This window comes from Alosa sapidissima, chromosome 16 (genome assembly GCF_018492685.1).
Source record: "Alosa sapidissima isolate fAloSap1 chromosome 16, fAloSap1.pri, whole genome shotgun sequence".
Taxonomy (NCBI): domain Eukaryota; kingdom Metazoa; phylum Chordata; class Actinopteri; order Clupeiformes; family Clupeidae; genus Alosa; species Alosa sapidissima.
Genome location: NC_055972.1, coordinates 34,163,327 through 34,177,457, shown reverse-complemented (window position 1 = coordinate 34,177,457; position 14,131 = coordinate 34,163,327). Strand labels below are relative to the sequence as shown.

Below are 14,131 nucleotides of genomic sequence, written 5' to 3'. Positions count from 1 at the left end.
GAAACAATGGTTTAGCCGCTAATAATTAGTGCTGCCGCGATTAGTCGACCTAATCGACCATGAAAATTAGTCGACGGCAATTTTTTTTAGTCGAAGAGTCGTTTTACTATTGACCGCCTATTTATTTTTGGTCTCAAACGGCTCACTGTAATGTTATATTAACTCTATGTTATTAACTCTTGAAAAGTACAATGACTGTCTTTGGATGTTAACCCTTACAAGCCCGACCATTCTAATTTCGTTAAAATTTTAACGATGACCAATCATCTAATATCTCAGCTGTCCAATGACTGATTTTATTTCTGAAATCTTCCCCGTAATGCTGACAACATAAGCTTCAATTTGATATGATTGGTTAAGGGGTTTATGGCGCGAAATGTTTTGGATACTTGAAGATGAGTCGTGAAAAAAACTTTTCACTTCAGTCGTACATTTTAACATGGACCGCCAGATGCCACCTGCACTTCGTTGGAGTTTACCTCGACTGGAAACCACACAGCTGGATAAACTGAGGTAATATATATTTTACATCGTTTCTAGTTATGGTTAATCTTAATTTGTAGTCATAAAATCATGTTATTTGACAGTAATATGCTTTCTCATCAGCGTCAACATTATGGCATAGCGGGGGCTAAGTGCATCGTCATGTAACTTTAGCTAGCTGCATTACTCTGAACTGCTTGCAGTATTCTCGTTTGCTTTTTATATCAGTTATTTTCATTTGACAATTTCATTTAAAAACCTGTTAGTATATAACCTGTAAGTAAGTTTGTTTTCTAGTACCAATTTGCTTGTTAGGTAAGCATTATATTGGCAAGTCAGTATAGCATACCAAAGCTGAATAAATCAATGGGCGCCGCGTTTCTAAGTTGCGTTCTCTTACATGAAATAAGTTGAGCGATATTTTTACTCCTCTCAATATGTAGTTGTAGAAAACAAGATGTGAAATCACGGATTCTGTCAGAAATGTAGTGCTAATTAACGTATTGCCTCTCATCGGGTTGTTACCTCGCTAGGCAGTTTGTAGTGAACTGTTTTACCTTGCTTCTAAATGCCAAACATCAGACGTGCTTGTCTCAACATTTTCTAAGATGGCATGACTTGATATTCTACTCTTCTCAATATGTAGTTTTATAGAAAACATGATGTGAAATCACATATGTCAGAAATGTCATTATTGCATTTAAGCAGTTAGTTACTAGGTGAAATGTAATCTGTCTTTATCTTAATGCCAGCCAGGCAATCAGATTTAGGGTAGCTAAACCCATGTGTAATAAAATGACTTTTCATACTTCTAAATATTTTTGAGTTACTCAAAATGCTTCAATAGTTTAGGCTACCTCTTCTTGTGTATGTATGTGCACACATATGTAGTTTTGTGATTTTATTTTTTTAATTAATAAATGTATTACATTTGTATGATTTTACTGTTGTTTCAGATGGAGGATGACAAGACCTACACAGACCTCCTTGCAGGCCTGAAGAGGTGGCTGACTGCTGATGAGCTTGCGCTCACAATGTTGAAGACCATGTGAGGATGGAGGAAGAAGGTATAGATTTAGGTGGCGTGCGTAGGGTGGTGTAGACTGCCACTAAAACACTGAAATAGACTTGTTATGTTGATTTTTATGTTGTTGTCCCAGGCATATGTGGTTTTACCAACCGGAACGGGTGGGAGGTTGTGCTTAGTAGGCCGTTGTATGCAAACACACAGTGCAGGGGCATGGGACGAAGAGACCCCAGAAGAGTTTCACAGTTTTCTGGGATTGATCATTGACATGGGACTTCACTTCCCTCCCTAATATCCATTGCTACTGGGGAACCAAGTCTCTGAAGGGATCAGGGAGCGTTGACCAAATGAGAAATACATATTGTGTACACTTTTTCTCCATTGACATTGCTGTTTCAGTAGTTTCTTATTATTTCAAGTTTGGCAATGCAGAATCTGGTGTTGAACCTAGGTTCGGTAGCTACAGCCAGAAAGATTTTGGCAAAAATCTATCACAACAGCTGGCAGGCATTTCCGTCAAAATTTCAGCCTCGCCTTCAGCTGCTCCAACTACTACTGTCATCTTTTCATCAAGTACATATTCCTGTACAGCAGGAGCCAAAGAAAAATGGTTGGCTTTGTTATAAAAACAATACATAATAACACTAAAGTAGCTTGTATGGCCTGGAGTTTAGCGGTAGGTGACTGCTTTTTTGGTAAACAAAATTGCTGTCAGATTTGACATTCTACAGAAGGGGATGCGTTTCGTTATGAGTCATAGGTCCTCTGTGTTTAACCTTCAGGTTCCCCACCCCACCTTTCCCTATCCTCCTCTGTGTGTGTGTGAGTTTGTGTTTATATGTGTATGTGTTTGTTCTCAACAGGCTTGTTCTATGTAATCCACTTTCAAATGTTTAGACACATTGATTTTTGAGTGATGTTGAAGTTGATTGTATTCCTAGCTTTTCATAAATAATACATTTTATAGATGTATATCATTTTCATATTACACTAATTTATATAAGGAAGTTGTATCTGTTGAATCAAATGTATTCTATGTCTCTTCAGAATTGATCTTCAATAAATATACAGTATACTTACTTCCTGTATTACTGGTAAGGTACATGTTTTTCTTTTATATATCATTATTGTTGACTGTAGCATTTGCTTATATACAAATAAATGGTTTATTCTTATGGACCAAATAAATCTAAACCATTGTGTCTGACTTCATTATTAGTTTTTATGCATACTTTTATGTTTTTGGTGAGAAAGAGAATGTGAATTCTGTCAACATTCTAAATCTCGTTTCCTGCATTTTTTTACACTTATCACTTAATTTATCATAACTTTTGAAAGGTTAATGATATTCCAATTCAGTCTTTTTTGTTAAATAGCCCACAACTTGCTGCACATGTCATACACTCTATATTTTTCTCTATCTCATATAGAAATATGATGAAAATTCATTTTTATGCGAATGAAATTCAATTTTAACGAATTTCGGTATACATTTGGAGAGGATTTTCAAAGACTGTTCATTACTATATCAACATTACCATATGTATTTTACATCATTTGATAGAACTGACCCTTCTGATTACAATGGTATGTATATCCCATTGATGGTATGTATTATACTCAAGAAATAAGGTTTTTTGTGTAAGGAGGTCATCCAGCACCAAAAATGGAATGTTCGGCACGGGCACGAAAGGGTTAAACTTTGGCAGTCATGTTTTAAACCCCGCTATGCACACAAGTGTTAACGCAAAGCTGCGTGCCTGCCTGCTTTCAGCGCAATTCATTATCAGGCAGAGCTAAGTGGGGGGAGCTAAGCTAGTAGGTTACGCTAGTCCAGACTCTGACTAATATAGTATTGTGGAAATTGAAATAAATGAAGTGAAGTGTCTCACGTTGACAACGCAACGGCGTGTCATTACTGTAATTCATTCATACAAAAAAAAACGTTAAAACGAACATGCCGCCGCCCGTGATATCAACAATCAAGGTGCGCGTCATTTCCCATGGTCAATAAGTCACGACGCATATTTTTTTAGTGTTCAAGCCAACTGAAAAAGTGAGGTAAGGTAACCTATGTGGTAAGACGCACAAAGTACCTGTAGCGTACTTGTTTTGAACATGCTGATGTTAGGCTCATTTGCAAAGTCCTCAACTCCTGTCGCCTTTCAAAGTCCAGCGTTTCTCAAACTATGGGCAGCGCGGACCAGCACCAGCGTAACATTTTTTTTTGATGGGGGGTGGGTTCATGTAGGTGGGCCCTATGACCCCAAAGTATGCCATGACCGGGCCTCAGGTCAAAGAAGTTGTCTATGTCCATGGCAACACTGGCATACAAATAAAGTCTATCAAAGGTCTGACATTAGATATGAAGGTAGCATTTTAAATGGGTGTTTTTTTTTATACATAATGTTTTTTTAACAGTTTACTTACAGTACAGTTACTTACAGCTTCTAACAAAAGTAGGGTGATATGTATTTTATGTTTTCCCTTTAGTTGAGTTCAAAATAAAACGGACACAACAAAACAACAAACACTTGATTTTTTTTAAAAAAATAGTCGTTTAGATTAGTCGACTAATCGAAAGATTAGTCGAAAGATTAGTTGTTAGTGGCAGCACTAATAATAATATAATTGGAAAGTGTAGGTTCTGCTGTTTCACATGCTGTGCTGTGATGTGACATCTGTATAAAGAGTACTCCATGAGCAAATCAACAGAGGGGTGTGAATTTGGCCATCGGCCATTTAAGGCAGGAGATGTGAGCTGTCTAAGCAGCCACCAAAACTCTCCGTAGCCCTAATGAAAAAGCTTTGTATGCCCCTTTTTTTCTGTGGTTCTACAAAGCACAAAAAGGGTCAATAATGTACATGCTGAAAGGCAAAGGCAATATTAAAATGTTTTAGCCTGGCCTTTTTTGGGGTATGTATTGGCAGAGAGCCCTGGTAACTTATTCTAACCTTGTCATCAACTCACCCGCTCGCTTGTCTGCTAGTGCCACCACAAAGCGAAGTATTCTATGCTTTGACACTCACACGTGTGTGTCAGAGAACCCCCCTTCGGTTTCAGCCAATTAAATTACAGAGTTTGTTTTACTGTCGTCCTGGCCGTTGGAATCAGTCGAAATAGTACAAACGAGTTAAAAAATTCAAATATTGGTGGGGACAATTTTGTCATCTCAAAATATTGATGGGGACTATTCACCATTGTCCCCATCTAAACCTACGCCCATGATTGTATCTAACAACTGTAACTGCTCTAACACCAATTTAATTTGGTGTTTGCAACCTTGTGCTTATATTTCACTTATACTGTTGTCTATTACAGTACAAATACTTTCAAATATATTTTTGTAGAGTAGACTATGATTTTTTTATTCCAATGAGGTAGAAAATCAGTGTGGCCATCGTTACTATGATGGTAACATCACATGATTCATTGTGCCATCATTGGTGTCTTTCAAGGTATGACCTGGAAGTAGAATGTTAATTTCAATACAAACAAATTAATGGGTGCAAAAACACATTCCTGCTTATTGCAATGGGGAATACATCAATGTATACAGCAATCAACATATTTTTTTAATGTCATACAAAATTAGTTTTTACGGTTTCGAACCGCACTTGCTGCCTCTGGTAGAAGGTACAAGAGCATGCAGACCTGTACCACCAGATACAGAGACAGTTTTTATCCACAAGCCACCAGGATGCTGAACTGTTATTCTCTTCCTCATACCTAATCAACCTTACACCTCCTCAGGGTTTGTTGTATTTGTAATTTATTATGACCGCCGCTAGCGAAGCGGTCATATAGGGATTTTTTTTTTTTTCCCCGTCATCTACTTCCTGAATTTTTGGTCAACGATACCCGGGACACTGAAACACCGGGGCACATGAAATTTGGTGGGTATGTAGCCCCACTAGACTTTTACGGAAAATGTTTGTTTCGTCCCCAGGGGCCACTCCCCCCCCCCCTCCGTGCTGGGCCCCCCGAACCGCATAAAAAGCAGTTTTTCCTAAATAACTACCTGAACCGTGGCACTGAGGATGAAGAATCTTTTATGGTATGTTGGTCTCAAGGGCCCACATCAACCTGGCCCATAATCACTCATTTGTGATTTGCTCCCCCCCGGTAAAAAATGAAAATGCAATATTATTCTGCTTTAATCGCCCCTATCTTCAGTTAAGATGTTCAGAACTGCACCAAATTTTATGTGTATGATTGACCTGGCATTCTCTGGGGGTATGGCAAGTTTCGTAGAATTTCATCCATGGGGGGGTCTAAAAAAATTAGGTTATGTGTACATTTAGTGACTGTACACTCATTGGCCTGTAGCTGGCGGTGCACACATATACATATGCACACACACACAGGCACCCACATACTATCGGTATTAGAACGGCCGATACATAATTACAAATTCAGTAGGATTAAAAGAAAGCCAAAATAAATATTCATCATCATCATGGCTGCATTTCCAGTATTGGCGATAAGTAGTCGTTTGTCCACTAAATGGTGCATCGTTGCAGTGAGACGTAATTTTGTTGGAAGTTAAAAGTGGGTTGGAAAAACAATGGACGCTTCCTACAAGGACTGTAGTTTACCGCAGAGAACGTCTAATAAGGATAGGACGATGTTCACATGAAATGTAATTCCCATTTCTTCTTGAAGCCGAAATAAATCTGAGGATGTTTATCGGACATGCTTGGTTTTTACTGCAGGTACGTTAATCTTTTAATATCAATAAGGACCTAGGTAATGTTACCGTTAGCGTTGGTTGAGTGATGGAGGCCAATTTGATTGATTGCATTTGTAGAAAACTATAAATGCGGTTATACCAAGCAAATTGATAGCAGCACTGTAATTGTATCTTTCGACTGTCATTTGTTGCACGTGCTACAAAAATCATTCTGTGCAATGGAAGATTTACCAACGTTACACCGGTCTGATACAGTTTTGCCTATACATGCGTGAGACTGAGACGCCTTTTTACTTGTTTGAAGTGCGTGCAGGGTGTGAGAGGGGAATCGATGTGCTTTGATTCCAGCTTGGTAGTTGCAGTCTGTGAAATTAAAAAGCATGTGTGTGTGAAGTATCCAAACAATGACACCTTAATTTCACTATGGCTGCTTTAGCAACACACCTGAAGCTACTGTGTAGTGGGTCCCATTTAGAAGTGGCTACTTCATTCGCGCTTTCCTTGACTCATGGAGCTGCGTGAATTTTATTACAACTTTTCGCCACGATATGGCAGTTTAAGTCCGCTTGATACTGTAAGGTGTAAGCCATTGTTTTCCAAAGGAGATTTTATTTGTGTCGCCAGCATAGCCTATTGACAATTTATGTTGTAAATAGGCCTACCTTATAAGCCTACCTGTAGCTTAGGGAGGCTAACAGCTTTCTATTAGGATCTAGTTTGTTAGTTACAGTTTTGTCATAACTCCCTGATGCATTTTTGCATTTAGAATAGCCAGAGCGTGGATATCTCAATCGGAAAATTAAACAATATCGGGTGCCTATGGACTAGGCTGAGTGAACCCAGCCTGATCTGCCCGCTATTTATTTTTTGATTTGTTAAAAGATTGAGCTTGGTCTGGTGAAAGCCAGACTAGCCATGGACCTCAGTTACACAATGCAAGGGAACATGAATCAGCCTATATTTGCACGAACAATAACGGACAACAGCTCTTCAACTTTGGCCCGTTAAAATGTGTATGAACAGTCTAGCGACGCATTTCATCAAGGCCCATTTGGACATGTCAGTTATTTGCACCACTGGTTAGATGTAAAACAGCATTTCGTTTCAGACTACTGTTACTTAATTTGTGCATTAACAATAACGTTTCAGACTACTGTTACTTAATTTGTGCATTGACAATAAAGTATTACATGAACTAAAGATGACTAAAATCTTATGTAGAAGAAGAAACATTCACAAAAACTCCATCCATCCAAAAATGACCTTTGTTTTTGATAGCTGTTGAAAACGGCATGGAACTGACAGAGATGTTTTTGTTCATAAATAAATAAATAACATTATGCTGATACCTTTTGCTTTTCCCAAATACAATGTAGCCTACAGGTGTAAGTGACCTTTCATCAATCCAGTTGCAATGGATGAACTGTGATGAACTGCCCTACTTGTGATTGTTTAGAGATTTTAAAGGTTTTATAACAATGCTACATCTTCTTTGGCTATTCTACAATCTATTCACCTTTTCAGCACCAGTAGGCTACTTTCTGTGCAGCCGCACACACACACTCAGGCATGCCAAACAAGCATACACAAAAGTTTCAAGAGTGGGGGATGGAGTAAAATATGGAGACAAATTGAAGTGTGATTTATTTTCACGGAACGGATGTACAGGACTGAGCGGCGGTCATATTTTGTACCACTATGCGGTACATCTAGTTTATTTATTTATCTATATATTCTCTCTATCTCTCGTCAATTGCCCTCACCCCCTACATACAGGTACACCCCCCTCACACTCACACACCATTACACAGGCCTGATAGCGCTCCAGTGCCACGTCGGATTTCCGGCGTAGGCCTACCGACATGTCTGCAAAAAAATTCCCAAAATTCCCAAGATCTGAGAGGCCTACTTAAGCCAATCGGTAATAGGGTAGGAGGTGGTCTTGGGTTTTGGCCAATCAGATTAATTCAGCAGTCACTCCACGTGCAAATTTGTTTTGTGTTTCCCATACACTACGAATGTGTTTCCCACACTGGCAACGCAAAACGTAGCCAGAGTCATGAAGCCAAGGGAAGACACCAAATTTGTCGATAAAGGTATAAAGAATAAATGGTGCTGGTCTTGGATAGAGGAGGTGGGTAGAGACGAAAAGCCCTTTGGAGTGTAAAACTTCGGCAACCAGGAGCATGTTTTTGCACTTTGTGCGCAAGAAAAATATTATATGGAACTAGTGGGAATAAAGTGCTGCCACGGCATGAGTTAGACCCTAAGCAGCTGTCCTAGCAATTCAACACACCTCAAGTTTGCCGGGGGCAACAGCCACAGCAGATATCCGACCCTCAATAACCGATCGCATGGCTGATTTAAAAATTTGCTTGTGCTCCTTCATTGCCGAGTTTGATCTGTCGTTTACAATCGCTCATCCACTCATCACTTTGTGTCAGAAATTAGTGAGGATAAACTCGCCCTTAGCATGCGGGCCATCTTTCGGCATCTCGACAGAATTTAAAAGAAATCTGTCTGACAAGCTTAAGAATAACTTGTTTTCACTTAACATGGATGAGGCCACAGACAAAAGCATGGATAAGATTCTAAATGTACTGGTCCGATTTTATGACGAGGATGCAGGCAGTCAGTGTGAAAACAGCACCTTGCCAGCAAAAAGGTTAATGTTGCAAATGCCTCAGCACTGTTTCAAAAATATTTAAAATAAATGATGCATATTTTGTAGAAAAATGAATGTCTCCTTGTTCATGCCCTTTAGTCAATGGTTAGGCTACTAATCAATTCCTAGTTTACTTTGGAGTATTATAATTGCCACCCACTGAACTTTCTTCGTATGGCTGTAGTATCTGTAGTCTATGTATGCTATGCAAGCACTAAGTATTCAGGTAAATGACTAGTTAAAAGCAGGGATGGATTAATGAACAGGCCTACCAGGCCCAGGGTCCCAGGAGCTCTGGTGCTCTACACAAAGATGCTACTGTAATATAGGCTTGTCTGAATGATGTCTGAATAATGGCTCATGTCTGAATGATGTCCATTTATATCCACAGAAGTCACCAGAATCTATCATTTAAGGGACTATTTATCAAAATGTTCTCCCAGGGGAGCACGCCCCTTGATCCCGCTTGACAGTTATGTTGATCAGGGCATATATATATTGGTTTAGGGGCCCGCTTACCTCCCAGGGAAAAAAGTTCAGGCTCTAAATTTCACTGGTAACCATTGCAGAGATTTCAAAACTGGAGAAATATGTTGTGTCTTTCTAGACTTGGTGAGCAGCTGCATTTTGCACCATCTGAAGTCGGGATAGAGTGGACTGAGTGACAACATAATAAAGGGAGTTACAGTAGTCCAGGCGGGATGAAATAAAGGCATGAATCAATATCTCAAAGTCTTTGAAAGAAAACATAGTTTTGCCTTTACTTAAGATTCTAAGGTGGTAAAAAGATGACTTGACAACAGCATTAATCTGTTTCTCCAATTTAAAATCAGGGTCAAGTAGAAAGCCAAGATTTCTTGCATAAGGTTTTACATATCTGGCAAAATACCCTAGTTCACTAATTGCATTATTTGCAGCTTCATGTGAACCATTCTGTTTTGGTAGGTAGGCTACAAATTCTATATATGATTTGTTAATACTTCAGCAGGGCAGTTTTGAACATTTCCACAACAAAAGAGTACTAAAGTGTGACCTACCATTTCCATGACGGAAGTTTCACTGGATCTAAACAAACTTGTGGCATCAATGGCATTGCATGTAGACATATGTCATAATTTATACCTCACGCGTTGTTTTTAAATGTAAGCTAACATGTTTAAACATGTTTCACCAACTAGGAAGCAATTCAGCATAATACAGATTTCCTGTCAGGTGTAATACTAATAAACAAAATCCCAGTAGATTTTTTTTTCACGTCTTATCAAAGGCTGACGGCTGTTATGACTCAATAAAGCCAAGACACATCAGTGAATTAAAGGATTTTGAACACAGGCTATTAAGTTAAATGCAGGTCTCTTTTACGGATGAAAATATTCTAACTTCATAGAAAAGTTTAAATAGATTAAAAAATCCACTGCTATGGTTGCCACTATAGTTAGATTGTCAGTGAACAGTGACAGTGAAATTGATGCCTTGGCAACACCATGTCATGGCTTTGGTACTCTATTCCATGTATTGACATTCTTCAGAGAGTTAATTTTCCAACATTCTCGTCACCCTTGTGTGACTAACCTTCTATAAAAAAAATTGCAGTATTCACATTACTTGTAAAAGCCTACAATCTATTCCTAGATGATAATCTAATCTGTCACATCAAAATGTTTTCAAGGTATGCTATCAAAAAAAAAGGAATTGGAAATATCTATATAGATATTTGTGCCTTAGTTTTGAAACAGAAATGTTGGTATTGTGACACAACACTGTTTGCATTGGTTGTATGGATATGTTGTCACGGTTTGGAGTTTGTGTTTTGGTTTTTGTGACTCTTAGTTTGTAGTTTGCTGTGTTCTCTTGTTTACTTCCTGTTGTCTTTGTTACTTCCTGTGTCCTGTGCCATGTGTTCCTTTGTTTATATTGCCATGTGGCTTTGTTCCCTGTCTCGTGTCTCCGCCCCTCACCTGAGTCTTGTTAAGTTATTAGTCTGATTAGTGCCCTATCGTCTGTGTCCTTTAATTACCTTCCTGTGTATTTAAGGTCTTATGGTTGTCTTTGTCTTTGGTTCGTCATTATGTTTTTGTCATGTTGCCCATGTTTCCTGGATTCTGGAAAGTAAAATTGTGTTTGGATGTATTCTCAAGCCTCTTGTCATGCATTTGGGTCCCAACCTACTCAGCAGCCTGACATTGAGATGTACTTAATTGTCAATAAATGAATTATTTAGCAATGCTGAGTAATTTGCTTTCTCTGTCTTCGGCCTTCTCCATCTCTCTCTCTCTCAGATTAACTTCGTCTGTCTTTTGCTGTCTGTTCAGGAGAGTGACTACCTTCAGGAGTGCCTTGAAGTTGTGCAGCAAGAATTTGTGATCTTCAATCGGGAGAAGTATGAACACCTCAGACATCGCTTGCTGTCAGACTCTGCCATTCTTGTCTCTCCATCCTTTATGTTACTCCACCTAACTTGTCTCAACAACTGCCTTTGTGTTTAGGGCTGGGTATCTTCACTGATTCACAAGGCCTCAATTCAATATCAAATCAGTCAGAAATATTTCAGATGGGCCTGTATTACCAATTTTGTTTGGATATGAAATTATTTTCAGAGAATGATGTAAACTGTTGGCTTCACAGGACACTCAGCCTTAATGAAAACAATGCTAACATGCATTAATGCTTAAAGGGATATTCCACCATTTTGGGAATTACACTCATTTTCCACCTCCCCTTGAGTTAAACAATTGATTTAACTCAAGGGGAGGTGAAGAATGAAAGAGTGATTGTGGTTGGCCGCGGCGGCTTATTATAGCCGAGCCGTTTTTGCGCCAACAGAACCTATGCAGGACCTGTGAGAGGACTTCAGTTGCGATCACGTGATTGTGGAATGTATTCCCATTGGTTAACGCCGAGTAGTTCGACTGAAAGAGAATGGCAGCTTGCTTGCTTAGGCTACTTGTCTAGCTGAGTCGTTAAAAACATACTTCACATAAATACTCCATTCGAATAGAAAAAATACAAATTAATTGTAACTTACATTGGATGTGGTAGGAAAACGTCTGTTTCGTCGTAGTTTGTTGGACGAAGCAGACACCGTCTTGAAGAGAATTGAGCAGTGTGGTTCAAAAGCGATTAATTACAGGATGTGTAGGAATAGTTTAGGGAGCGCCTGATTGTACTGTATGCAGCTGTAAGCGGTTAGAGTTGCATTCATTCTTGAAAAGGTAAAAAGAAAAGGTTATAAGAAGAAGAAGCCAGGAGATTTCAAGATAGTGGATTCAATCCAATCCATTCCATCTAAGCGATGCTGGGTAATGTCACTTCTGTAGACATTCAAACAAAACAGAGAGCTAGCTCGCTACTTCCTCCACCTCCCTCCTGTGCAATTGAAACTCTCCTAAACGAGCATCTCATCTGTGATTTGCTGGAACAGTTTGTTATGTGTTTATGGGCTAGGTTTGCCCAGGTTGTTTTTTTGTTGCCGTTTTTGGAGCCTGGGCTGTCCACAGAGATCGAGTTTATTACAGTGTATTCAGGATACAGACAGCTAGCAGATGGTGAGGTGATGTTTGCTGTAAGTGACAAAAAATGTTTTAGCCTAAAAAATGTGTGGCATCGCTTAGAGCACCTTTATGTCTACATTTAAAACGGTCTACAGTTGGGGCCTTTTTTATGTCATCCGAAAGTCGGTTCCAGAGCTGAACCGCATAGCAACTGGGTTTTACTAACAAGTTTTGTTTCTGAGACCTGAGAGGTCTGGGAGCTTTGTACTGAAGAAGCATGTCTGATACGTAATTAGGACCCGTTCCATTTAGGGATTTATAAACAAACAGTAGTGCTTTTAAATTAATTCTGTGACTTACTGGAAGCCAGTGCATGGACTTAAGTATTGGAGTAATGTGGTTGGAGTTTTTAGTTTTCGTGAGAACCCTAGCTGCTGCATTTTGTATCATGTGAATCTGTTTGATAGTCTTTTTAGGAAGGCCTGTGAAAAGCCCATTGCCGTAATCAACCCTGCTGGAGATAAATGCATGAATTAGTTTTTCTGGAGTCATGTTTTGACATCAGACCTCTAAGATTGGAAATATTTTTGAGGTAGTAATAAGCTGATTTAGTTATTGCTTTCATATGGCTGCTGAGATTTAGATCAATGTCAATTATGACACCAAGATTTGTGGCAAGTCTTTCCTTTTTTTACCAAATATACTGTTTTTTTCTTTGTTCAACATCTCAATACACTGACATAGAGATTCAAGGGGGTCATAGTCATTTGGCGACAGAGCACAAAGTGCATTTGGGTGTCATCAGCATAGCTATGATAGGAAATAAAATTATTTTTGATGATTTGTCCAAGTTGGAGCATGTAAAGGTTGAATAATAGTGGCCTCAAGATTGACTCCGGGGAACACCACAGGTCAAGGATGTTGGTGTTGAGGTACAGTTGCCGATGGCAGCAAAGAAGCTCTTTTATTGTAGATATTATTGGACCCAATATACATATAATTCCAACCCAGTGTTCTAGTCTGTGTAGTAATATGTTGTGATCAACAGTGTGAAATGCTGCACTAAGGTCCAATAGCACTAGGACAGATGTTTTGCCTGCATCTGTATTGAGAGGTAGGTCATTTTACCTTAATAAGAGCTGTTTCAGTGCTGTGATTTGCCCAAAAGCCTGATTGAAAGTAGTCAAAATACCCATTTGATGTTAAGAAGGTGGTTAGTTGATAATTTTGCCAATAATAGATTGGATATGGGACTGTAATTGTTTAGCACAGAGGCATCCAGGTCTTGAGAAGTGGCTTTTTAACAGCTTTTTTCAGGGACTTAGGAAATGTGCCAGACAGCAATGATACATTTACAATGTGAGGCACTTCTACTGTTATGAGGTGAAAAACACTTTACAATAACATATCTAAAGCTTTTATAATACATTAGTTAATAAACTAATTAAGTGTGCTTGCAAAGCAGCACACTTATTGTTCTTCTTAAGTTTTATTTTTCCCATCTCTCTAATTTTTTGTCAGCTCTAGCGCCTAGGCCCTTTGAGACAGAGACAACGTTCCAACTTTAAAGCGTCTGGTCAGTACCGGTGTAAGTTGCTCGCGAAGATGACGTCAGGTGGGCGTGTCGTTCGTCCGCCATATTGGATTGAACAGAAAGCGAAACTAAATTTTCACAGGTCACAAATTTGGTCCGAACGCCACGAAGCTTGACGTACATTATCCTTGGACCAAGCCTCACAAAAGTTACCAGAAGGATTTTAGATTTTCGAAA

General features: G+C 39.0%; 1 protein-coding gene across 4 annotated transcripts in view; it reads left to right on the top strand.

Moving 5' to 3' along the window:
- The window catches only part of LOC121685489 (serine/threonine-protein kinase 32C-like), a 288,624-nt gene that overhangs the window by 235,810 nt on the left and 38,683 nt on the right, over positions 1–14,131 (top strand). For 3 of the 4 annotated variants that reach the window (XM_042066054.1, XM_042066056.1, XM_042066055.1), the window contains exon 11: positions 11,182–11,249. The exons of the other annotated variant lie outside the window; for it this stretch is intronic. In XM_042066054.1, the coding sequence (XP_041921988.1) occupies positions 11,182–11,249 (68 nt within the window). The remainder of the gene's footprint in view (positions 1–11,181; positions 11,250–14,131) is intronic. 4 annotated transcript variants of the gene reach the window in all.